The 27,698-nt window shown below is 40.1% G+C and overlaps 1 protein-coding gene across 10 annotated transcripts in view; it reads left to right on the forward strand.

Annotated features, from left to right (window-relative positions):
* Nucleotides 1–10,840: 10,840 nt before the first annotated feature.
* The window catches only part of SFMBT1 (Scm like with four mbt domains 1), a 54,311-nt gene continuing 37,453 nt past the window's right edge, over nucleotides 10,841–27,698 (forward strand). For 2 of the 10 annotated variants that reach the window (XM_059663292.1, XM_059663293.1), the window contains exons 1-4: nucleotides 10,841–11,024; nucleotides 17,492–17,586; nucleotides 22,839–23,079; nucleotides 26,510–26,598. In XM_059663292.1, coding sequence (XP_059519275.1) covers nucleotides 10,985–11,024; nucleotides 17,492–17,586; nucleotides 22,839–23,079; nucleotides 26,510–26,598 — 465 coding nt within the window. In that variant the 5' untranslated portion in view covers nucleotides 10,841–10,984. Of the gene's footprint in view, nucleotides 11,025–14,683; nucleotides 14,731–16,444; nucleotides 16,674–17,251; nucleotides 17,391–17,491; nucleotides 17,587–22,838; nucleotides 23,080–26,507; nucleotides 26,599–27,698 lie in introns of those variants that run through there. The other 8 variants (XM_059663294.1, XM_059663295.1, XM_059663300.1 and 5 more) reach the window with 7 other exon arrangements.

Here is a 27,698-nt window from a genome sequence, read left to right on the forward strand (position 1 = left end):
TTCATTTAGTTGGCAAGTCTTCTTTAGTCTTTCTTTGGATTTTCATTGTCTTGATGTGTCGGGATTCTAGGCTTTTATTTTGTAGAATGTCTCTCAGTTTGGGTTTGTCTGATGTTCTCAAGATTAAACTCAGGTTTTACATCTTTGGCAAGAATAGCACAGAAATGATACTGTCTCATTGTATCCTCCTATCAAGTGGCATGAACTTCAGTTTGTCCTATTTTTCATGAGTAGCAGCTTTAAGTGGTATCTGCCAGGCTTCCTCGTTGATAAGTTACTTCTTTTTCATATGCACCCCTATGTTCATAGCAGCACAGTTTACAGTAGCTAAGATTTGGAAACAGCCCAAGTGTCCATCAGCAGATGAGTGGATAAAAAAGCTGTGATACACTTACACTATGGAATACTATGCAGTTGCAAAAAAGAAAGAACTTTTACCATTTGCAACAGCATGGATGGACCTGGAGAGTATTATGCTAAGTGAAATAAGCCAGTCAGAGAAAGGTAAGTATCACATGATCTCACTCAAATATGTAATCTAATGAACAAAATAAACTGATGAACAAAATAGATCCAGAGACATAGAAACATGAAACAGACTGTTGAATCTCAGAAGGAAGGCAGGGGAGGGTGGGTGGGTGGGAAAAGATCAACCAAAGAACTTCATGCATATATGCATAACCTGTGGGCGCAGACAATAGAGTGGTGAAGGCCTGGGGCAGGGAGCAAAGGCAGGTTAGAAGAGGTCAGTGGCGGGGAGGGAAGGAGGAAAGAGGACATAAGTAATACTTTCAACAATAAAGATTTCTTTAAAAAAGTATTGCGAGTTGAGACTCAAATTCTATCTGAATGGGTGACAGAACTACCCCCAATTAATTTCACTCAGCAGACATAAATTGCATGTTTACTGCTGTTAGATACTGTCCAAATCATAGAGAAAAACTATGGCAGGGCCAGTCCCAGAGGCGCAGGTAGGCCAAAGTGCCCTTCCAGAAGTCCCATGAAACGCCATGCTAATTTTGAAGAGGAAGAATTAAATTCTCCTTGGGAATGTGTATTTAGTTATTTTCCCCTTCAGGTTGTAGGGTGTGCTGGTCTACCTATGGTTTCCCGTAGTTTCTCCTTCTGAAAGTTGCTCTGCTTTTATGAGATGGTTGTCTTCTTTGGGAAAATCTCTGTTTAGTTCTGTGATTGGTAAAATTTAAATACACATATTGGGAAGGGAACAGCTCTTTGTTCCATCAAGCCTGAAATATTTTGCCTGGTTACATAAGTAGTAGACTGTATAAAGCTAAATCAAAATCATTTCAAGGTTTTAATTTGTTCTTTTGTGTTCTGAGGGAATACAGATAAACTGAAGTGTTTTCAGGGGAAGACTAGCGCGGTGAGGGGCTCGGGACCTGTCTTGGGAAGCCCTGTTCGTTTTCTCAGCTGTGCGAAGGGCTCTCGTGTGAGCGGAGAAAGCACAGACTCATTCTGAGTGGCAACACCAATGGGTAGAAGCCACTTGGGGGCCGTTTAAGGACAGGCTTTGGGGTGGAGCTGCTCAGAAGTAGGATAGATTGTCCAGGAAGATGTTCATGGGAGTTTTATGTCACTGTATCATTGATGGTGTTTGAATGCAGAGTGGGCAGCTGCCTCCCCAGGAATGGGTGGGGAAGAACTTGCTGGAAAAGCACCGTAGGCTCACGGAGAGATGTTCGTTGTGGAAATGTTGGGGCACGAGGATGGTGTAGAACCAAAAAACCGGAGGACCGTTGGACTAGATGTGGCCTGTTAAAGTTCCTTCTAACTTTTGGATTCATCAGTCTCAGTTATTTAGTGAAACAAAGAAAGATTTTAAAAAATTACCCAGGCAGCTGACTTAATGTATGTGAAAGTGCAGGGCTAGCTGTAGTTCCTCATGGCACTAAGCAAATGTTTGAAAATGAGACAGTGATTTGAGTATGAAGTACTTAAGTATTGGGGTGGGGGAGTGAGCAAAAGGAAAAAATGTTTATATTTTGAACGTCATCACTCATCATTTGATGAATGGAAAAAGTATTTTATTCTCTTCATACTTTACCCCACTCCGTCAATATCTCTTCAAAGTTGCAATGTTGACCAGGCAAACCCTACTGTAGTAATGCTTATTTATTAGGTTTATTTATTTATTTGTTTTACAAAGTGTGCTAATGTCAAAATTCCCAGGGCCAAAATTCCATAATGTGTAAAAGTTCTCATCATTGAATTTGTTGAAGTTGGGGACACTTTCCTTCCCTTCTTTCTTTCTTTTTTAAAAAATATTTTTTATTGATTTCAGAGAGGAAGGGAGAGAGGGATAGTTAGAAACATCAATGATGAGCGAATCATTGATCAGCTGCCTCCTACACACGCCCTGCTGGGGATTGAGCCTGCAACCTGGGCACATGCACTGACCGGAATTGAATTACTGGTTCATAGGTTGTTGCTCAGCCACTGAGCCACACCAGCTGAGCGCTTTCCCTTCCTTCTTGTTGGCTCTTTGAAATCTACCTGGCTATCTGAATTTGTTTGACATTTTCTTAAAGATTCAGTCAAGTGCTTGAATGGCTTATTGATCTTCTTTTTCCTTATAAGGTTGCTTTGAGAGGAATCTGACGTAAGCGTATGACTTTTTCATAGTTGGATTTGACATGAAGGTTCTTCAATCATTGGGTTTTGGTTTCCAAGTCAGCGAGGATTGACTGAGTGTCCTGTCAACTGACTGTAGGCCTTGAAATTCCAACCTTGATGTGCTAAGCTTGTGATAATCTTCAAATTATCATGTTGGAAGAATTTAGTGTAAACTTAAACAACTGAATCAAATTCTTTTTCATATTTTAATAGGGAATAATACTGTATTTATAGTCTCAGATCCTGTGAGAAAGTATTGAGGAAAAACATGTTGATGCAGTGTGTGCTTGGTTTTTCCTGAGTGAGGGGCTGTATTTTGACCAACTAGCTCATTTATTTTCTGAACAGCTTAAATACAATTAAAATAATCTTGTTTTCTCTACCCTCTCCCCATCTTAAAAATCAAACAGCCTTTGGAACGCAAGCTGGATATTTTTCCATCTGAGAAAAATTAATAACCAGTTATTTGCCTTAAGGCTACTTTCTGTTAATTTGCAAATAACAAGGCTTTGAATTCTTGTCTCTTGTTTTGATGACTTCAGGCACCTGTCTCTGTTTCAATGATAGTTTTGTCCAAGACTAAAAAGTTTCATATTTTGTGAAGATGAAAGATGATTTTTTAAATAAAACATGAAAATTAGTGTAGCATAGTCAGTATTATTAGGATTGAAAATTATATAGATACTTTTGTATCACATGCTAGAAAGTGGAATAGATTGGTAAGTGTTGATCTTAGAAAACTTGGCAACCTTGTAGTGTTGTATTTAAGTTTACTTAAATAATTAATGGCAGAAAAAAGACATAGTTTTTAGGGGAAAAAGCGAAGGGGCATTTGGGGTTTTGTTGTTGTTTAAAAGGTGTAGAGATTTAACCAAAAATATATAGAGAGACTTAACATAGGCACTTCCGGTTTTCAGAGGATGTTTACTGTATAGATTAGTAGATGTGGGTATTGAAGTCTGTAAACGCAAACAACAAGCTGTGACTAAGTCCTAATACTGACCCCCAAAAAGGCTGCCAGACATCCTGCTGAGTTCTAGAATAACAGGTTAAGTGCTCTGTGTTCTGCCAATTATTTTACATCTTGCATATGAGTTTAATTAGATTCATAATTAGCATACTCTAGGCTTTTCCCCCTTATACGTATTTAACTTTTTGCACTAAATTATTTACAGATTTAGCATGTGTTGCAGCATGTCTCTAGTAATAACCAGAGGTCTACTTCCTTTCTGGAAGCTCTTATTTTAAAACCTCCTGAAGAGTTTTTTGTGGTTTTTGTTGTTAATCTAAATAGCTTGTACTTGTTCCTCACATCATTGTTAAATGTTCAGCAAGATTCTTAGATTGTGGATGTGACATGATGACCCAGTGTTCTGCAGCAGCCTGTCTCTGTCCTGCTGTTTCCCTAGGGATGCCCCAGGGGGCAGCAGCATTGCCTGGAACTGGGAGGCGTTCCTGAGGGGCTGGTTTTTATCTGACTACTAGGGGCCCAGTGCACGAATTTGTGCACATGGAAGCTGAGGTGGGCACAAGGGTAAGTCTCTGCCCATCCTCTGCACCCCCACCTGGCACCTCCTGCCATGACCCCCAGTCCCCTATCTGCCGGCAGCCCCATTCCTGCTGCCGCCGCTCCCATGTGCTGATGGCGCCGGCTGACTGCGCTGATTGGGGCCAACGCCAGCAGTGGGTGCAAGCAGCGGCAGCCAGCAGTGGGTGCAAGCGGCGGCAGCCAATTACCCCTCAGGAGCAGGGGGAGGTGGAAAAGCCCTCAGAGGCAGTCGAGGCCGGCAGCCGCTGCTCGCACCCGCTGAAGGTGCCGAGCAATCAGGGCCGGCGCTGGGCACTGGCAGCGGGTGCAAGCAGCTCCGGCGCTGGCAGCAGGTGTGAGCGCTGTGTGGGACTGTGGCGTGCGGGAGCAATGAATTTTCAGTCACCACCAGAGGTTCACCCCGATGACAGCGACCGGTGCCCCACCTTGGTCTGGTGCCCCCGCTCACCTGCTCCACCATCCCTCTGCGGCCATTGCCCGCCATGTTCTGTGTGCATCCCTGGTGGTCAGCGCACATCATAGGGACTGGTTGTTCGGTTGTTCTGCCGTTTGGTCTATCTGCATATTAGGGTTTTATCTATATCTATCTATATCTATATCTATCTCTCTCTCTATCTCTCTCTATCTCTATCTCTATCTCTATCTCTATCTCTATCTCTATCTCTATCTCTATAATATAGATGCTGTGTAGGTGCATGTAGTGATTTTGAGGGATAGTAACCTATCCAGAGGTCCTTGGTATTTATTCACAACTGATAATCTGCTTATTTTAGGGCCTTAAATTCTTTATAAAATTCCAGTGAAAATTACACAGCACCTGTGATTATAGTCTAGGAGTCTTTAAACTCTAACATAAAGTTTTTAAAAAATACCTGTGTGCTTAACATAACAGAACAAAACAGCAGAAACCCAAAGCACCCGGCCTTAAATTCACCCCTTTGCTGAAGGCTTTGAGGAGAAAGAGAGGGAGTTAAAATGTGGTGAACGATTGGCCAAGAGGCAGCCTCCAGGGAGGGACGGGCACATGAACCACTCTCCTCTCTGCCCGGCCGGCCGGCGTGAGCAGAAGCGTCCTGCTCCCGAGTGCGAGTGCGGGGGCTTTGCTTCTGCCTTTCCTCCTGAGCCTCCGTGAAAGGGCTGTAGCCGCCTGTGCTCTTCACCTGGTAACGGGAGCGTCCGTTTCTCCGTGTCTTCTCCCAAATGGGATGTCATTCATTCTTTATTAATATTTCAATCAGTCTGATGGAAAAATGACTCGTACCTGTTGGTGTTGAGCGTATTATCGTGTAATTATTGGTCAATTGCATTTCTTTTGTAAAATTTCTGTTCATAACTTTTTCCCCCTATTAGGTTTGGGGTTTTTTCTTTATTGGTTTATATGGGCTTTCTGCTGTGATTATGGCTATTAATCCTTTGTCTATTATAAATGCTGAAAATATTTTCTTCTAGTCGGTAGCTTGGCTTTGGCTTTTAACGTTGTTTTTGCCAATCAGAAGTTTTAAATGTTTATGTGGCCAAATGTGATCTATTTTATGGATTCCTTGCTTAAGAAGTATACCCCAAAGTTATGCTTATAACTACTATATTCTCTCATGTTTTCTTTTTAATTTGTTTGGAGTCCTGTTTTTCATGTTTTGCTCTTTTAATTCACCTGGAATTTTTTTGATGTGACAGCATGAAGTAAGGATCTAATTTTTCCCCCTCTCTGAATGGTTTTCCAATTCTTACACACTATTTGTTTGTTCACCTTTTCACAATTGATATGCGATTCCATTTTATCACAGACTATACCAGTGATGGTGAACCTTTTGAGCTTGGCGTGTCAGCATTTTGAAAAACCCTAACTTAACTCTGGTGCCGTGTCACATATAGAAATTTTTTGATATTTGCAACCGTAGTAAAACAAAAACTTATATTTTTGATATTTATTTTATATATTTAAATGCCATTTAACAAAGAAAAATCAACCAAAAAAAATGAGTTCGCATGTCACCTCTGACACGCGTGTCATAGGTTTGCCATCACTGGACTATACTCTTATGTAAATGGATCTACTTCTTAACCTTATTCTTGTCTTTTCTTGTACTAATACCGCACTGTGTTCATATTTTAATACTCCCTCAGTACCATAATAATAGTAGCAGTTGATGAATGTAATTTTCCCATAATAATAGTAGCAAAAGAAAGTAAATATAGAACGCAACATTTATTATCAAAAAACTAGATTAAATTAAACAATAAATTAAAAATAGTACCCCTAATTTTTATTTTGAGTGTTCAGATAGTTTCTGGATTTTTCAGTAATTTCGTTACTGCTTTCCCCATATGCGTGAGCTTAAAGTTATTGGAGCCATCGTTCTTCATTGCTTCCAGCGTAACTTGTTGAAGTGACAGAAACGTATTATCCAGTATTTCGAGAGAAATATTATCAAAGGCTAATATGGTGCCTCTTCTGCTAAGAGGAATATGTCTAAGTATTTCAAGTTTTTCTCCATAATCTTTGCATTTACGTCCACATTAGCATAAGATTCTCCTTGACAATTATTTTCGGAAGCACGTTTCCAAATTCTTGATATGGTCATTCTGTTGCACTTAAATTGTTTTGCAGCTAAATTGTTGCACTTAAATTGTTTTACACCTTTCTACAACTTTTCCTTTTTCTTTTGATGCATCAAGAACTGGACAGTCGCAACTCGATCTTTGCTTGAAAACTCTCTTTTTTTCATCTTACTTTTACAATGGGTTGATATTCAATTGAAATAAAACAATTGATTTTGATCATAGGATGAAATTAGAAAAATAGTTATAATTCGTAATAATTAGATTAACCTAAAAATTGAAAGATGTGTCAAAACAAATGACAGATGTCATGAAACATTGATTTTGATTGAAGGCTTCGCAATTTTGCGCTACAACATAACTTACAGCTGCATTCGCCAATAATTCCCATTTAAATATTCACTTACTACTATTATTATGGGACAGAGGGAGTATATTTTTATTGATTTCAGAGTGGAAGGAAGAGGGAGAGAGATAGAAACATCAATGATGAGAGAGAATCATTGATCGGCTGCCTCCTGCATGTTCCCCACTGGGGATTGAGCCTGCAACCCGAGCTGAGCATGTGCCCCGACTGGGAATCAAACCTCGACCTCCTGGTTCATAGGTTCTTGCTTAACCACTGAGCTACACTGGCGGGCTATCAGACTTATATTTTTATCTCCCTAGTTAGACATGTAGCAGTAGATTATAAACAACAGCAACAAACAACTAATGAAGCAATAGTTCTCTACGCCTAATAGGTAAGTTATTTGGCATTTGACAGATGGAAGCACAACATTTAATTAAGATAATCTGTCACATAGGACATATACAAGATCAGGAAGTGGTGATTGACTTGTAGAGAGTGAAAAGTCAACAGAAATCTATAGCTGTTGGGAAATGAAAAATGCAGTGACTGTACCACTAGCTTCCTGTCAAGGTTAGGGTCAACTGCAGATCTGCCAAAAATAGAGCATCTGATTTGCTGAAAGTTTGGCCTTACCAAATGTAAGAGTGTATTTGAAATTATTATTGGACCTTCATCTGTTGAGTAGGGGGATAGGAGTGTAAATTCAAAGATTTCAATGGGAATTTTCCATTACTTACTTACTATCTATCTATCTATCTATCTATCTATCTATCTATCTATCTATCTATCTAAATGCCAGGTAAATGTGTATTGAATTAAAGTATTTTGTTGCAACCACCATACATACTGGATACATATGTCTTTAGAGCCACACTGACTTCCTGTCCTTCCTAAGTGCTTTAAAAGTTATTTGTCGGACATGTCAGATCATTTGGCTCAGGAATCATCCTACAGAATGATGTCTCTGGCATTATTGTAACTTTTCATATATTCCTACTGTTTCATTTTGGCCTTGGACACAAAGTTCATTAACACTAAAGGTAGTACAGGCTTAGAGTGTGGATTGCATGTGTGGACTAGATGTTGTTCAGATGGCTTTAGATCTTTTAAAAAATCTGTTAAAAGGTTAATTATTCCGTGGAGGTTTTATTTGCTGCATCACTAAAAATGAAATAGTGAATTCAGTTTGATGTTATTCTACCTGGGTTTTGTGTGTGTGTGTGTGTGTGTGTGTGTGTGTGTGTATGTGTGTGTAATCAAAGCTTGTTTTGTACACTTTGCTTTTACATTTTTATTTGTATTTCTTAGAAGAATACATTTACATTTCATAAATGATGCCATTGGCACAAATAAGTCAAGTCACTTGTTAAGTCACATAGCCAAGTAAACGATGAACACAGAGTGATGGAAATATTCTAACATTGGATTCTAGTGATGGTTACACAACTGCAAATTTACTAAAAATGACTGAATTGTTCAGATTTTAGTATGGCTCATTCTGGCTTCAAGTCCTATCAGCATCCCCTTTAATGTATAGGCATCTGTTCAGTTTACTGAAATATTCTAAATAAGATGAGCAAGGTCCAGATCAGTTAGTTCATGAAAAGTTATTTAAATAAATAACTTTTGATGTATTCTGGTCACCACAAAAGGAATTATACTACCAAACTCAACAATAAAATAAAGAGCATAAAACAATTTTTAAAATATATTTTATTAATTTTTTACAGAGAGGAAGAAAGAGGGATAGAGAGTTAGAAACATTGATGAGAGAGAAACATCGATCAGCTGCCTCCTGCACACTCCCCAATGGGGATGTGCCCGCAACCAAGGTACATGCCCTTGACCGGAATCGAACCTGGGATGCTTGAGTCCGCAGGCTGGCGCTCTATCTACTCTGCCAAGCTGGCTAGGGCAAGAGCGTAAAACAATTTAACATGAATTGGAAATAGATGGAATAAAAGGGAAAAAAATGAAAGGTGAATTACATGTCCATACTCTAAGCCATATTTTATGGCTTTTTTCCCTCCATCACTACGTAAGAAGATAGCAGACTAGCAATAAAGAGAGAGAGCTAACAGATGTTCCACAGCAAAATGCTTCATCAGTTTATTTCTCATGATCCTATTAACACCACGAGCTGATTGATTGTCCTTGGTTAAAATTAAGTAATGTCAGATGGAGCAAAAAAGAACTCATGGACATGGACAACAGGGTGGTGATTGTGGGAGGGAGAGGGGTTTGGGGAAGGTAGAAGAGGGTATGGGGGGGATAAATGATGATGGAAAACAATTAAATAAAAAATAGAATAAAGTTTCTTCTCTGCTTTTTTAAAAAAAGAGAAAGAATATCACAGTGTTCGCTTTTCAACTACATAAGACCTGCATTTCTCCCAAATCATATCTTTTTGGCTTTGAAACTTAATTTGTTGTTGCTGTTGTTATTATTTTGTACTGTTTGGTTCTCTGTACAAAATATGCTGGCACATTTTAAGAGTTTATGAATATAAGCAGTGGATGACATCTTCAAAGCATAGCGAACCTACAGGTATTTACTTAGTACTAGCTTTGTTATATCAAACCCATGATGAAGTGTTAAGACTTTATACTGTCTGTAGAGATGATGCACTAAATTAGTGCCAGTGTCACTTGAATAGTTAACTCAGTGTTTGCTGTGTAGCCAGCTCTGTGCTAAGTGCTCTTCTGTCCAGTTAAGCAGGTACAGTTTTTTTCCTTTCATAAATGATGCCATTGGCACAAATAAGTCAAGTCACTTGTTAAGTCACATAGCCACGTAAACAGTGAACACAGAGTGATGGAAATATTCTAACATTGGATTCTAGTGATGGTTACACAACTGCTAATTTACTAAAAATGATTGAATTGTATACTTAAAGTGGTTTTATATGTGAATTATATTCCAATAAAACTTTTAAAAAGAATAAATGGGTTCAGAGCTTATTTTGGAGGGGTTCTCTTTTATAAGTATAATTGTAAACTAATATAGTTGATACTTTTTGGTTCTGCATAATATTTTAGGTAAGTGGAATAGAAAACTGAATAAGGTAATATACTGTATCTTAAGTATCATTCATTCAGTAAGACAGAACCTTGAAAGATAACCCTCCACCCCATAAATTCAGTAAGAGTTAGAGTTTTTATGGGTAGGAATTATGGAGCTAAGTATTATAATCTAAGTTTAAAGAGTAGTGATTCAAATATATGTTAATCTTTTGTGATTTTTAGATATCAGGATCTTGATAGCATGCTCTCTACACACACACACACACACACACACACACACACACACACACACAGTCTTCAAAATTAGAAAAGGTGCCGAAACCGGTTTGGCTCAGTGGATAGAGCGTCGGCCTGCAGACTGAAGGGTCCCAGGTTCGATTCCGGTCAAGGGCGTGTGCCTGTGTTGCGGGCACATCCCCAGCGGGAGATGTGCAGGAGGCAGCTGATCGATGTTTCTCTCTCATCGATGTTTCTAACTCTCTATCTCTCTCCCTTCCTCTCTGTAAAAAATCAATGAAATGTGTTAAAAAAAAAATTAGAAAAGGTATTGATATTTTCTCTAATCTCATCTATTCTGCCAGTGTGTTTTTGTTTTATCTGCCCTCTCAACCCACTGGAGTGCCATGTCTTTTTTTTTTCTTGCGGGTTCTGCTCCCCCTCTGTCCCTGGAGTGCCACGTCTTATGAATGAGTACACACACTTGGGCTTCAGGCTATTTATATGTTCTTTTTTTATTTTTAGCACTTTCCTTTATTTGGACCCTTGGATGCCCATTGACGGATGCTTGAGGCCTTCAAGTAGTCTTCAGATCATAGCAGAACTGTAAGGCCCTCTGTATGGGAAGGAGATCGTCCGTGTGCTGCGGACATGAACGGGGAGCAGCAGCCTGATGCAGGTATTGGTTTTGGTGAGCAGAATTCATTCCTCAGAGTCCAGAATAATATTACCTTCCTGGGTGACATGGTCTGACTTACCTTCTGACACTAAAGAGAGAGCTGGTTGAGGATATGAGTTGTCTTTCTCTGTACCTGGAAGAGTCTGGCACTAGGGGACACTCACAATGTTTCCTGAAAAACTAAATTTTATAAATAGACTTCTGTTTGGAAAAAACAACATTTTTAATTTTGATAGTTACTTTTGAATTATTTTGAAATATTATATATTCATAAGAAGTAGCAAAGATAATACTGACAGGTCCCGGTATCCATCACCAGTTTCTACCATTAGTTAAATCGCATATAAGTATAGTATAGTGTAAAAGCCAGGATTGACATATTTAAAAGTGTATGTAGTTTTCTGTCATTTTATCACATACTAGAAGCCTGGTGCATGAAATCCGTGCACTTGTTGGGGGCGGGGGGGGGGGGGTGGTCCCTCAGCTCAGCCTGCGCCCTCTCGCAGTCCAGGGCCCTCGGGAGATGTCCGACTGACGGACATCCTGAGTGCTGCCACAGAGGCAAGAGAGGCTCCCGCCACCGCCGCTGCCCTCGCCAGCCGTGAGCCAGCTTCTGGCTGAGCAGTGCTCCCCCTGAGGAGTGCACTGACCACCAGGGGGCAGCCTCTGAGTTGAGTGTCTGTCCCCTGGTGGTCATTGCGCATCATAACAACTGATCATTCTGCCGTTCAGTCGATTTGCATATTAGCCTTTTATTATATAGGATAGGTTCCTGTAACCACCACCTCAGTCAAGATACAGAGCTACTCCATCACCACAAAGAGCACCCTATTCTGCCCCTTCATACTTACACCTACTTTCCTTCCCCCAGCCTTCCCTAAGTCAGGCAACCGTTAGTCTGTTCTCTATCTCTATAATTTTGTCATTTCAGGAATGTTCACATACAGAACCACATAGTATGTGATTTTTTGAGGTTGCTTTCATCACTCAAAATAATGCCCTTGAGATCCATCCAAATTTTTGCACATATCAATAGTTTGTTTCCTTTTATTGCTAAGCAGTGTTCCATGGATATACTACAGTTTGGTTAACTATTCATCTACTGTTGTACGTTTTGGTTGCTTCCAGTTTTGGGCTACTAAAAATAAGCTGCGCCCTAACTGGTTTGGCTTAGTGGATAGAACGTTGGCCTGTGACTGAAGGGTCCCGGGTTCGACTCCCGTCAAGGGCATGTACCTGGGTTGCGATCACATCCCCAGAAGGAGGTGTGCAGGAAGCAGCTGATCGATGTCTCTCTCTCATCGATGTTTCTAACTCTCTATCCCCTCTCCCTTCCTCTCTGTGAAAAATCAATAAAATATATTTTAAAAAAGTAAAAATAAAGCTGCTTGTGCAATAATGTATACATCAGATTTCATTTTTCTGGGGTACATGTCTAGGAACACAATTGCTGGATCATACGTTTAATAAAGAACTGCCAAACTATTTTCAGGATGATTATACTATTTTACATTCTCACCATCCATGTATGAGAGATTTAGTTTCTTCTCATTCTCACTATCATTTGCTATTGTCACTATTTTTTATTTAACTCTGAGGGCATCTAATAGTGACAGCTTATCCTGATCTTAATTTGCATTTTCCTAGTGGCTAGTGATGTTGAACATGTGCTGTATCCTTTTCAGCACAGGGTCTCCATTTATTTGGTTCGTTTATGGTTATCTGCCTTTTGTTTTTTTAAATATATATTTTTATTGATTTCAGAGAGGAAGGGAGAAGGAGAGGAAGATAGAAACATCAATGATGAGACAGAATCATTGACTGGCTGCCTCCTGCACGCACCCTACTGGGGATTGAGCCTGCAACCGGGGCATGTGCCCTTGACTGGAATCGAACCTGGGACCTTCAGTCTGCAGGAAGATGCTCTACCTATTGAGCCAAACCAGCTAGGGCCTTCTGTTGTTTTTTTCTATCCTCACCTGAGGATATTTTTCATTACTCTTTAGAAAGAGTAGAGGGTGGGAGAAAAGAGAGAGAGATACATTAATTGGTTGCCTCCACACAAGCCCCTACCGACTAGGGCTGGGGATCAAACCCACAACCAAGTTGTGCCCTTGACCAGGAATTGAACCTGAGACCCTTTGATGTGCGGGATGATGTTCTCACCAGCCAGGGCTATATGTCTGCTTTTTAATTAATAATTATTTCTTTAAACATTGAGCTTAAAAAAAAAACCAACTTATTGAGGTATTTTTCTTTTTTTGAGGTATAATTATGCCCTTATAGAGGTGTACAGGTTCAGTGGCTTTCAGCATATTCACAAAGTTTTGTGACCATCACTAGTATTTCTAAACATTTTCATCACCCCCTAAAAGAAACAGTTAGCAATTGTTTCTTGCCCCACTCAGCCTCTGGCAACCACCATTAGTCTCCTTTTCTGTCTGTATGGATTTACTTATTTCTGCTTCCTTTTGATTAATGTTTATTTACATGGTATTCTTTTTCATTCTTATACCTTCAATCTGCCTATATATCATTAAATTTGAAGTTTCTTATAACAGCACATAATCTTTTTTTAAATTTCAGTCTTATAATTATTGTGTATTTAGACCTTATACATTTAATGTAATTATTGGTAAGTTAGGGCTCAAGTGTGCTATTTTTGTTCATCTGTTTTCTGGGATTATTTTTGTCTTCTACCCTCTGCCTTCCTGTGGGTTTACTTGAATATTTTTTTTTAGAATTCCATTTAGATTTGTCTGTAGTGTTTTTTAGTGTATCTTTTTGTATAGCTTTTTAGTGGTTGCTCTAGGTATTACATTTTATGTACATAACTTAGCAGTCTGTTGGTATCATCATTTTATTGGTTTGAGTCACATGTAGAACCCTTTACCTATTTTATGTCTTTACCGTGTAATATAATTATCATAAATATTTCCTCTTCATATTTTGAGAACCATATCAGATATTAAAATTTTTGTTCAACTTTCAAACATAATTTAGAAAACTCGAGGAGAAGGAAAATATTTTTAAATATTTTTAGTTTTTCCATTGTTCTTCTGATACTATTTTCTTATTTATTTCTACTGTTCATTAAAAATATAAACAGCCATAGCTGGTTTGGCTCAGTGGATAGAGCGTCAGCCCACTGACTGAAGGATCCCGGGTTCTATCCCGGTCAAGGGCATGTACCTCAGCTGCAGGCTCAGTCCCCGGCTTTGGTCTGGTTGGGGTGCATGCTGGAGGCAAACAGTCTATGTGTCTCTCTCATATCGATGTTTCTCTCTCTGTCTCTCCCCTCCCTTCCACTCTCTCTAAAAATTAGTGGGAAAATGTCCTCCAGTGTGGATTAACAAGAAAATTAAAAATAAACAAATAGGTGTACGTACAGATATGTTTATTTCTATACCTCTCTCACCATACACAGAAGTAGAGATACAATAAAAACTGATTTGTAGTTTCCAGTTTCACTGAATATATACTGGAAAGCATCCCACATCAGTACGTAGAAATTGTTCTCATTCCTTTTTACAGTTGTATAGTGCTGGATGTATAAACCATAGATCGTTCAGCCAGTTCCTTATTGATGGACATTAGGTCTTTGCAGTCTTGATTCATAAGTAGTGCTGTAGTGAATAGCTTTGTACATACGTCTTTTTGTATTTTGCCAGCATATCTTTGGAATAGATTCCTAGAAGTGGGATTGCTGGATCAAAAGGTAAATACATATATCATTTTGCTAGATATTGCCAAGTTTTCTTTCACTAGGCTGTGTCATTATGCTTTACCTGCTTAACTATAGCCTCACCATAGAGTATGTTGTCAAACTTCGGAATTTTTTCCAATGTGATATTTCAGTGCAGTTTTAATTTGCATTTCTCTTAAAAGTGAGTCGATTTGCATATCTTTCCATATGTTTCAGGACCTTTGAATTTCTTTTTTATAAATTTTCTTTTCCTGTATTTTGCTCATTTTTCTATCCAGTCATTAACCTGTTTCTTCTCTGTTTTTTAATAGTTTTTAATGTATGAGAAACTTTAGTTCCTTAGCTCATTATTTTTATTGTTGTTGTTTATTTTTATTTTTAAGGTAGCATGCTGTTTCAGGGACTAGGGTCCTTGTTAAGCACCATGAGTGTTCAGCCATGCTATGTTTTAGTAATGAAAATTGACTTTCTACTGGCCCATACTTCTAGGAGATTTCCAATGTGGTCTTTGTTGGCTTGTTATATTTCTAGTGAAAAATTGCAAATACATAAAAATGAATGGGAAACAATGTAAGAACACCCACATAGCTTACCCTGAAGAATTAATGAATGTTGACATTGTCTTACATTTGTTTCCATTGTTTTATTGTGTAAAATATCCATTGTACACAGTTTACAATTTTAACCATTTTTGAAAGAGTGTACTGTTCAGTGGCATTAAGTACATTCATACTGTTGTGCACTCATTACCACAGTCTATCCATACAACATTTTTCATTTTCTCAAACTGAAGCTCTATACTCGTTAAACACAAACTCCCCATTCTCGTTGCCCCACAGTTTTGGAAACTACCGTTTTTCTTCTGCCTCTGGTGAATTTGACTATTCTGGCTACCTTGTGTAAGTGGAACCATACAGTATTTATCCTTTCGCAGGTGGCTTATTTCACTTAGCATAATGTCCTCTAGGTTCATCCATGTTGTATTATAGTCAGAATTCCTTCTTTTTTTAAAAGACTGAATAATACTCCATTGGATGGATGTATCACATTTTAATTTCTTCTTCTGTCGATGGATACTTGGGTATTGTGAATATTGCTGCTATGAACATTTGTGTACAGATGTCTGTTTGATTCTGCTTTCACTCCTTTTGGATATATACCCAGAAGTAGAATTGGTGGACCCTATGGTAATTGTATTTTTAATTTTTGAGAAACCACCATATAGTTTTCCACAGTGGCTATACCATTTTACATTCCAACACCAGCAGTGCACAAGATTCTAATTTCTCACTTCCTTGCCAACATGTATTTTCTGCTTTTTGTTGTTAATCCTCACCTGAGGATATTTTTTCTATTGCTTTTCAGAGAGAAGAGTGGAAAGGAGGGGGGGGGGGGAAGAGAGAGAGAGAGAGAAAGAGAGAGAGGAGAGAGAGAGAGACTGATTGATGTGAGAGAGACACATTGATTGGTTGCCTTTTGTATTTGCCGGAATCAGAGCAGGTCGCGAACCTGCAACCCTGTATACATGCCCTTGACCGGAATCAAACCCGGGACTCTTGGTCTGCAGGCCACTGCTCTATCCACTGAGCCAAATTGGCTAGGGCTGTTTTCATTTTTAAAAGTACATAAGTACTAGGTAGGCACAACCCAGTTTATGCCTCTTTAGTACTTTTTAGTACTTCTCTTCTAATCATGTTTTCTCCTCTCCATCCCCAAAGGCAGCACTGTTCATTGCAAACTTACTAGTGCCAGGCATTGTTACGGGCAGTGGGGACACAAAGTTCCTGTCTCCATAGAGCTTGTTTTCTAAAGGGGGAGATAAAAGACATGGTGTACTGTCCAGCAGGAATGAATGCCTTGAAGATCAGAAAGCAGAGCCTGGGAGTTTTCTACTGTGGGCACTGCTTGGAAGGCCTTTTTGGAGACAACTGAGTAGAGGTTTGAATGCAGTGAAGGTGTGAATGACACTGGGAGATCAGTCTTGGGGCTGCGGAAATAGCAAATGCAGAGGCTTTGAGGAAAGAACATGATTAGATTAAAAAAAGAATAAACTCAGTGTCACTTGAGTGCAGTGAGCAAACGAGGCTGGTTGGGAATGAAGAGGCAGGGTAGGTTGTAAGAGGGTCAGATCATGCACCGACTTTGCAATCTCTCAAAGATTTTAGAATTTTCATCAATGTGATTAAAAAGTGAGTGATGTCAAGGGTAGGCCTTGGACGAGAGAGAACAATAGGAATGGTGAGATGTGATTAGGTTTGGGATATATTTTAAAGGTGATACCTAGAGAATTTTCTGATAGTTTGGATGTGGGATGTTAGATGAGAAAGAAAGAGAGGAAAGCAAGGATAATATCACATTTTTTGGATTGAGCCAAAATATCGACGAGGGTATGTTTTACTTAGTTGGAGAGTACTAAGGAAGAAATCAGATTAAAAATTCAAGTTGGAAATGCCTACCTGTTAAGTATCTCAAATACTTGGTGTTAGGTACTAAGTACAATCCAAAGTGGTTGTAATAGTTACACTCTCACCAGCGTCATGTGATCCATTCGGGTGAAGCCTGGATGGGTCCCAACAGGAGACAGCATGTCACACTCCGTGCTGTTGAGGTTCATTGACGGCCAGTGCACCAAGGGAGCCTACCATAAAGCCAGTTAACTTGTGAAGTCAATTGTAAGTTAGGTTTACTACTAAATTTATGTTTTTGCACCTTGAGTTTTCTTTAATTGGGGTTCACCTGTTTTTTATTTGTTTTATTTTGTCTTTAATTCCAGATGCTGGGTCTGGTGTGGAAGAAGTGGAATTAAGCTGGGAAGATTATCTGGAAGAGACGGGGTCCACAGCAGTTCCCTATGGATCTTTTAAACACGTGAGCAGCAACTGCGTTGCTTCACTGTTTACATTTGTTTTCTTTGACTTACTATGCCATCATTAGACAGTTTGGAGTTGTTTTAAGTTGGGGCTCTTGAAAGAACTTGAATGCCTTTTCCTGTTTTCTCCCCCTGATTAAGAAAACTTGATATACTCTTAAAATTATTTTTGGTTTTGTGTACTTTCCGCCACTTAGTGCAGGAATTGTTTTTTTTGACTGGTCATGAATATTCCTTTATTTTTGTCAAACAATCTTTTTATAAGCTGAAGATAATGTTATTTCTTGTACTTTACATTATAACATTTTATGACTATTGGTTTGCTTATTGAAAGTAATTTCAGTAACACTGTTGTTTTCTATTATGTTGAGCAGAAATGTAGTAATGACATCCAGTCAGTCACGTGGGTGGCCTGTGCAGCACAGTTTTATACCCTAACAGCCCAATTTAACGCCACCTGCCTGGTAGTCACTTAGTAGCCGACTTGGTTGTCAGGGTATTGCAGTGCTTGTGTTCAAGTAACCCTTATTTTACTTAATAATGCTGCATTCAGGTAACTTATACAGTATATTGTTATAATTGTTCTATTTTAGTATTGTTGCTAACCTCTTACTGTGCCTCATTTATAAGTTAAACTTTATTATAGATATGTATCTATAGGAAAAAACAGATAGGTATATGGGGTTTGGTACTGTCCAGGGATTCAGGCATTCACTGGGGGTCTTGGAACATACCCCTTGTGGTTAAGGGAGATAGCCCCCATATTAGTTGTTTTAAGAGTATTCTCCAAATATTTGTGAATTTCCTAGTTTTCCTTCTGTTACTACATTTCAGTTTTATTCCATTTTGATCAGAAAAGATACTTTTCATGATTTCAGTCTTTTTAAATTTGAGACTTGTTTTGTGGCCTAACATTATGGTCTGTCCTAGAGAACATGAGAAGAATGTATATTCTGCTGTTGCTGAGTGGGGTGTTCTGTTCATGTCTGTTAGTTCTCATTGGTTTATAGTCTTGTTCAAGTCTTCTGTTTCCTTTCTGTCTGGTGGTTCTATCCATTATTGATTGTAGGGTACCAGTTTCTTTAGAGATCAGCATAACCTTGATATCAAACCTAACATGAGTATTTTAGGAAAGGAAAATTACAGAGCAGTGTCACTCATGAAGACTGATGCGTAAATATTTGCATACAAAATAATAGCAAACTGAATGTAGCTGTATTTAGAAAGAATAATACATTAATAACAAGTTGATTTTTCCAGGAATGCAAGATAGTTTAACACTTAAAAATCATCCAGCATAATAATAGTAGCAGAATAAAGGAGAAAAATCACATTATCATGTCATTATATAAAGAAAAATTATTAATAAAATTTCATACCCATTATGATAAATTTTTAGCAAACTGTAGATGGGAATTTTTTTAAACTTTAATAAAGGATCTCTACCCCCAAAAAATTTACAGGAAATTTTATTAATGGTAATATAATGAATGCATGCTTTCTTTTTAATATGGAGCAAGACAAAGATACTGATTAGCATGACTTTTGTTTGATACTGTTATAGAGGTTCTAGCCAATACAGTTAGGTTAAAAAAACACAGTAAAATGTATGATTAGGAAGGAAAGGAAAAAAATGTTATTTTTGCAGATAAATAAAATAATTTTAAGACATAATAATTAATGAGTAATTTCAGCAGATTATTTAATACAGGATAGCATAAAAAAATCTATTCCTATATACCAGCAACAAACAAAAATGAAAGATGTTATTTACAATAACATTTTTAAAAAAGTTAAATGGCTAATAGTTAAATGTAACAAAAATTTGCAAAGAAACTTCAAATCATCTATACTAATAAAAGGGTAAAATGCAAATTGGTCATGACACCCTAACAGTCATGACCAGATATGCTAATTAGTCATGATCAGTATGCAAATTGACCATCACTCCAACACACAAAGATGGCTGCCCCCAAGTAGCCAAAGATGGCCACCACAAGATGGCCTGCAGAGGAGGGCAGTTCGGGGTGACCAGGCGTGCAGGGGAGGGCAGTTGGGGGCGACCGGGTCTGCAGGGGAGGGCAGTTGGGGGCGACCAGGCCTGCAGGGGAGGGCAGTTAGGGGTGACTGGGCTGGCAGGGGAGGGCAGTTGGGGGTGACCAGGCCTGCAGGGGAGGGCAGTTAGGGGCAACCAGGCCTGCAGGGGAGGGCAGTTGGGGGCGACCAGGCCTGCAGGGGAGGGTAGTTGGGGGTGATTGGGCTGGCAGGGGAGTGGTTAGGGGGGTGATCAGGCTGGCAGGCAGAAATGGTTAGGGGCAGTCAGGCAAGCAGGCATGCGAGCAGTTGGGAGCCAGCAGTCCTGGATTGTGAGAGGGATGTCCCAGATTGGAGAGGGTGCAGGCTGGGCTGAGGGACACCCCCCCCCCCCCAGTGCATGAATTTCGTGCACCGAGCCTCTAGTCCTATATAATAAAAGCCTAATATGCTAAGTGTCCGGTCGTCTGGTGGACCAGTCGACTGTTCAACCAATCAAAGCGTAATATGCTAATGACATGCTAAGGCTGCTCAACCGCTCGCTATGACGTGCACTGACCACCAGGGGGAATACACTCCGACCAGTAGGTGAGCTTGCTTCTGGGGTCCGGCCCATCGGGTCTGAGCGAGATGGGCTGGATATGCCCTGGAGCCCTGCTGTGGTCCCTCCCTGGCTGGCCAACCTCCTGCATCCCTTCCCAGCCCTGATTGTGCACCGATGGGGTCCCTCAGCCTGGTATGCACCCTCTTGCAATCTTGGACCCCTTAGGGGATGATGGAAAGCTGGCTTCAGCCTGGTCCTGCAGGCCAGGCCAGGCCATGGGACCCCACTGGTGCACGAATCCGTGCACTGGACCTCTAGTAGTGTTATAATTCAGGATAGTGATTACCTTTCAAGAGTCCAGTGGGGTTAGGGGAGGATTTTTACACATAATGTGGGACTTTCCATCTCTGGCTCTCTCCTTTCCAGAGGTTGTTATTACCGTGTTGCATTTACTAGTAGTGGTCAGAGCTCCATAGTCTCCTTCAGTACACTTTGTCTTTCATGGCTTTTGAAGAGCAAATTACTTATCAGTTATTTTATAGAATACTAGTGGCCCAGTGCACGAAATTTGTGCATGGCGGGGGGATGTCCCTCAGCCCAGCCTGCACCCTCTCCAATCTGGGACCCCTCGGGGGATGTCCGACTGCCCGATCTCGGTGGGGCAGTCGGACATCCCTCTCACAATCCAGGACCGCTGGCTCCTAACTGCTCACCTGCCTGCCTGCCTGATCACCCCTAACCACTCTGCCTGCTGGTCTGCTCACCCCCAACTACCCCCCCCCTGCTGGCCTGCTCACCCCCAACTTCCCCCCTCTGCCTGCCTGCTCGCCCCCTTCTGCCCCCAATGCCGGCCTGCTCACCCCCAACTGCCTCCCCTGCCAGCCTGATTGCCCCCAACTGTCCCCCACTGCCAGCCTGATCACCCCCAACTGCCCTCCCCTCCTGGCCTGATAGCCCCTAACTGCCTCTGCCTCAGCCCCGCCACCATGGCTTTGTCTGGAAAGATGTCTGGAAGGTCTCCCGGAAGGTCTCCTGTCTAATTAGCATATTACCCTTTTATTTGTATAGATTCCACAATTTAGGTTTTGTTTTTCTCATGCTTAGTTCGAGTTTATGCAGATTTGGCATAAAAAATGATTTTGTGCTTTTTTTGTTTTATGATATCAAGGGTGTATGATATTGATGTTTTCAGACTGGTTATGTTAACTTTGATCACTTAGTTAGGGTAGTTTTTGCCAGATTTCTTCATTGTAATGTTACTGTTTTCCCCTTTGTAGTTAATAAGAATCTTGCAGGAAGAACCTTTGAGATTATGTAAATATCATAGTCATCATAGTAATATTAGCACTGACTCATGATTCTTGCCCGCAGTGTTTACTTCTGTGGTGTTTGTCTAAAGTTGATTTTCTATTTCCATCATTTCCCCCTATTTTTATTAATTGGTCTACTCTAAGGAATTTCTGTCCCCTCTTCTCTGTTAATTATTTTTAACAGTGTGAGCTCATGGATATCCATGTAAATCGTTGGGTTATAACCTACTAACCTCATTTATTTTATTGCTCAAATTGTCCCACATGTGTCCATTGGAAGATACTTTTAATTGGCTCTCATGTTCTTTCCAAATGCCCCCATCATTTTTGGAGCATTTCCATACTTTTTGGCATCACAAGATATTACAGGCTCCTACTGTGTTTTCCTTACCCCGGAATTTGGATCAATTATTTCTCCTTGGAGCCTTTGTTCTTTTTTATTGGAGGATACTATTTAGAAATCAATATTTTAAAAACTAAGTTTGCTATTGCCACTGAGTATCATTACTTCTATTGTCTGTCAGTTCACAGAGCTAGGCGATATATCTATGTTAACACATACATACATAGACATCTATACTTTTTTCTGCATTTCTTTCTATTTGTCTTTCTGTATGTCTATAATCATGACCTCATTCTGATACCTTGATTCCAATTCAGCACCACAAGATTCATTCTCTTCTTCCCCCTTCCTTATTTTCACTTCTTTCTACCACATCAGGAACCTGTCTCTCATCCTACAATATATTGATTTCTTTAATCTTAGTGTACACATGCAGTAGTCCTAAAATTGCTAACCCATACCTTTGTGACCATATAATTTTTCATCTAAATTAGGACACTTTTGAGAGAGAAAGGGGCATTTTTAATTATTATTCAAGGACAAGTGTGAACGTAGAGTGTTTCCCAGGTTAACTGGGAGGTATAGCTCCCTACATATGGTACATGACATACTAATTTTTTATTATTATAGTTTATTTTTATCCCATCTCTTTTCTAGAGTCATAAATTTTCTCTTGAATGACCTAGAAATCACTCCTGACAGCTTAACATGTCAAATATTAAGCTGTTAAAATGGTAAACAGTTAGTGATGTATTTATTTACTAGAAAACATTTCTGTGATCATAATAGACTGATGGTGGTGAAAATACTGAGTTCCACTGAGATGGAACAGGACAGCATTGCTGTTCCCTGCTTTGTTTGGGTCATTCCTATGAGTTAGAATTGGAATTTTTCGGGTTTCCTTTGAGAGGATTTGATTGCATTTAGTACTTCAGAATTCTAAGTCTTAAAAAGAATGTCAGCCAAAGAAATACTCATTTGAGATACTTGCCTGGTAGTTAATAACATTTCCCTGTTCAGGTGGACACACGTTTGCAAAATGGATTTGCTCCTGGGATGAAACTGGAGGTGATTGTGAAAAAAGATCCTGAAATCTACTGGGTTGCCACCATCATTACCACCTGTGAGCAGCTGCTCCTCCTCCGCTACGATGGCTATGGAGAGGACCGGAGAGCGGACTTCTGGTGTGACATCAGGAAGGCTGACCTTTACCCCATTGGGTGGTGTGAGCAGAATAAGAAGATCCTTGAAGCCCCGGAAGGTAATAAAATACTTCCTGTCGTGACATAATAGGATATTGCTGTAGGAAATCTCGTCCATAATCTTTTTTAAAAATATGTATTCTTTTGATTTCAGAGAGGAAGGGAGAGGGAGAGAGAGACAGAAACATCAGTGATGACAGAGAATCATTGATTGGCTGCCTTTTGCATGCCCCACACTGGGGATTGAACCCACAACCTGGGCACTTGCCCCTACCAGGAATTGAACCATGAGCTTCTGGTTCATAGGTCGACGCTCAACCACCGAGTCACGCTGGCCCAGCATCTTGTCCATAACCTTGAGGCTTTCAGTCTCCCATACACATAGGTTTTTCTAACTTCTTTTGGTTTAGCATTTTGAAGGAAAATATTTATAAAGAATAATGCACATTCTCTTATCTTTTAAAATTATTTTCTGTGCTCCATAAAGCCTCATGTTTTTGTGATACTCATAGGGAGCATCACTTATCGTTCTGTAAGACTGTGAGGCTCTCTGAGTTTGAGGATGTCTTTAGGTGCATTGGGCCAGGTTGATTCTCTTTTTTGACTTGATTGTCCTCTCTCCTCTCACCCACAAGTGATCTGAGACCTATGAACTAACTGAGGCTTTCTTCCAGATAAAAGCCTCCTGGGAGTAGAATCCAAATTCAGTAAGACAAAGACAGAGGACAAAAGAGAGAAGAGTCATATAAAAGTGGAGAAAGGGAGGAGAGACTGCAGATTTATGAAAATACCAGACCTAAATATGTTTTTCTTTCAACCTCTTATGCTGATACTAGAGGCCTGGTGCACGAATACATGCATGGGTGGGGTCTCTCGGGGTGGTCTGCAGGGATCGGGCCCCAGCTCGCACCCCCAGGCTCACAGCCCTGCAGCCTCACCTGGCACCCCGCCATGGCCTGGCGCCTCCCCCTCAACTCCACCATCCCACCACGGTCCCACTCTCGGGGCCCATCGGGGCCAGCAGTGCCTCCACTGCTGCCCGCTGCCAGCACCGTGTCACTGATGCCTTCCATGTTCTGCGCCACCCCCTAGTGGTCCGTGCACATCATAGCGAGCAGTCGAACTCCCGGTCCCCCGGTCGAATTCCCAGAGGGGACAATTTGCCAACCTGAAGAGATTCCCTCTGGGTAAAGAGAAGACAGTTGAGCATCAATGGTATAAGAGCTGCAATGGCCTGAAACATATCATATGTGACTGAGTCTGTAATTTTATAATGGAACTTTTAAACAAAATTCTCATGGATCACTTTTGGATGATGGAAATATGCTGATAACTTTGAAGGCTGGTAAATACAGGGGAAGTATAAAGACAATTAAGCATATATCCTGCCTTCTTTTTGTGAACTTTAATACCTTAGGGCAGTGATTTTCAAACGGTGTTCCACAAGAATTGTTAAAACATGCAACACCTGACTATTCAGTCAGAGGCACTGACCTCTTGTCCCTCAGATTGCCAAATTTAAAAACAACTGCCAATACAACAGAAGCCATCTTGTGTGAATAAATAAAAATGATACCTATTTTTGTCAGGTTAGCAAAAAATACAGAATTCTGTGCCACAGAATTTTAATAATTAGTTTATGTGTGCCATGAGATGAAAAAGTTACCTTCTGGTAATCACACAGTTGAAGGGGAGAATTTTTTCTTTATAGAAGTAGCATATTGCTTAGTAAGTGAAGGAGGGGTGATAGAAAATTACCGTTTGTAGCCCCCAATGAATGAATGTATCTGTGTAGTGACTATTAAAAACCACTGACATCACAAAAGGAGAGACAAACAGACTGAATATGCCTCTTGATGGAAGGATGTAACTCCACTTATGAAATACTAGAGGCCCAGTGCACGATTCGTGCACCGGTGGGGTCCACCCGGCCTGGCCCCAATCAGGGTGGATCTGGGCTGGGCCTGTCGGCGGGGAGGAGACGGTGGGAGGTTAGCTAGCCGGCCCGCCCCAATCAGGGCTGGGCTGGCTGGGGGGAGGGGCCAAGGGCAATTGGCCGGCAGGCCCCGTCCCCAATTGGGGTTGGGTGGGGCCGGACATAGGGAGGGTCTGTGAGTAGTGGGCCGATTGAGGGCCAGTGGCCTAGGGGAGGGGCCATGGGTGGTTGGCCGGCCAGATCGGCCATTCACTGGCCGCAGTGAGCCTCATAGTGACTGGTCGTTCTGGTTGTTAGGGTGTTCTGGTTGCTGGCTTTTTATATATATAGATTTTTGCTCCCTTTCCTCCAAGAGTCAAATCTAAATTTGATCAAGCCTACCAATTTTATAGAAAATATAGAGGTCAGTAGAACAATAACTGGTTACCACAAGGAGGCAACCAGGAAAAGCAGATTCAGAAAAACTCTGTATAGCATAAAAGGCTGAGTCAAGAAATATGTGGCAAGATAAACAGAGAGACCCGGGGGTTGCAGGGTAGGAGAAGAAACATACAGATTAAAAGAGATTCAGGTGATACATCAACCATTTGTAATATAGATCTCATTTGGATCCTGATTTGACTGAGCAAATTGAAAAAATCATTTTTGAGACATTTCAGAAAATTTGAACATGGGCTATATATATTTGATGTTAAGGAATTATTGCTAATTGTTTAAGGGGTGGTTATGTAAAAAGTTCTTTTCTTTTGTAAATATATACTGAGATTATATTGGATGAAATTATATAATATCAGGAATTGGTTGGGTGGGGGTGGAGTGTGTAAAGGTATAGATCAGGGGTTGGCAAAGTATCTGTAAAGGTTCAGATAGTAAAAGTTTTAGGTTTTACTAGCCATGCGGTTTCTGTAACAGTTGTCCACCTCTACCTTTGCAGTGTGAAAGCAGCCACAGACAGTATGTAAACAAACAAGCATAGCTGTGTTTCAGTAAAACTTTATTTCAGCAAGCTGAATTCAGCCCACATGTTGTAGTTTGCTAACTTCTCCAGATCTAGATGAAAAGATTAACCATAAAGTTACAGTTGTTGAACCTAGGATACAAGATGATTCATTATACGGTTTTCTCTACTTTTATATATATTTGAAAATTCCCATAATAAAAAATAAACTAGGTACCTTTTGGATAATTGTCCTTGTTTTGCATACAACTCCTACTAAACTATTCAGTTGTAGCTTTATCTAGGAGGGTTTTTTTTGACTGCCTCCTACACATCCTCTCCTGGGGATCGAGCCTGCAATCCAGGCATGTGCCCTGACCAGGAATCGAACCCTGGCTTCCTGGTTCATAAGTCGACACTTAGCCACTGAGTCATGCTGGTCAGTCAGGCGAATTTTATCTTAAGCTCTCAAAGAAGTAATTGTTGGACTCTTTGATACTAAAATGACCTCTAAACCATTTTCACTGGTTTAATGATCTGTATTCTATTTAGTTAGTTTCTGTGTGTTCCATGGCTGGCTATTATGAGTAATCGCTCATTTTATTCCCTCCTCTAGGCATCAGAGACAAGGTGTCTGACTGGGAGGAGTTCCTGCGGCAGACTCTGAAGGAAGCGTGTAGTCCTCCTGTCCCGCTGCTAGAGGGCGTGAGTATGATCGCTTGCAGGATCAGTGTGGAAAACCCTTCCAGTCTTTAGTGAGATTTCCTGTCTAAGGAATCTTAAAATTAGTTGCTCATTTACTACCCTCAAGACAAATAGGCATTATTATTAAGGACATAGGCATGTGTACTGGGAGGTTTAAGCTTGTTATCCTCAGAGGTTACAAACTGCTGGCTTGCTCAGTGCCTAAAGTATTCTGAGTTAGTTGCTAACACATAAAAATCTAGTTTTCCAAATGCTGTTATGTAGCTGGTGTTTGGGTGCTCTCGCTCTGTAACAGAGCAGGTGTTGACTCTGCTTGAGGATGAGCATTTGTAACTCCCACACCAGGTGACTTGAGACGCTCTCCCTTTTAAAAATTATATATTTTTTTGTTTTCAGAGAAGGGAGAGAGAGAGATAGAAACATCATTGATGAGAGAGAATCATTGATCTGCTTCCTCCTGCATGTCCCCCACTGGCATGTGCCCAGATTGTGCATCAAACCATGAACTCCTGATTCATAAGTTGGCACTCAACCACTGAGCCACACTGGCTGGGCAAGACTTCCTTTTTTTCAGTCAGAAGACAATAGTAGATCTGTAGTACTTCTACCACCTACTTGCTTTCAGCAGTCCTTTTATATTATTGTAGGTTTTGAGCTTGTTAGTAATCATAGATTTCTTGTTTTTATAAAAATCAGTTTATTGGTTATGACATTTCTAAATTATTTTTTGTTACTTTGTGCAATTGCAAAATGTAATGTATGAAGTTTCCAATTTCTTTAAATCATTGACAGCACTTATATTCTCTTTTTGGTTATAGCTATTCTAGTGAGCGTAAAGTAGTACCTCATTTGGATTTAGGGAAGTCACTTATTTCCCTAATGACTAAGGATGTCGAGCATCTTTTTAAGTGTTTATTTGCCATATGTGTATCTTTTTCTAGAGAAATGTCTTCACCCATTTTAAAAAATTTAATTATTAATTTGTTTATATATTTATATGTTTTTTATTGCTTTTTTTTGAGAGAGGAAGAGAGAGAGAGAGAGAGAGAGAGAGAGAGAGAGAGAGAGAGAGAGAGAAATATTGGTTGCCTCTCATGGGT

Source organism: Myotis daubentonii, chromosome 14 (genome assembly GCF_963259705.1).
Source record: "Myotis daubentonii chromosome 14, mMyoDau2.1, whole genome shotgun sequence".
Taxonomy (NCBI): Eukaryota; Metazoa; Chordata; class Mammalia; order Chiroptera; family Vespertilionidae; genus Myotis; species Myotis daubentonii.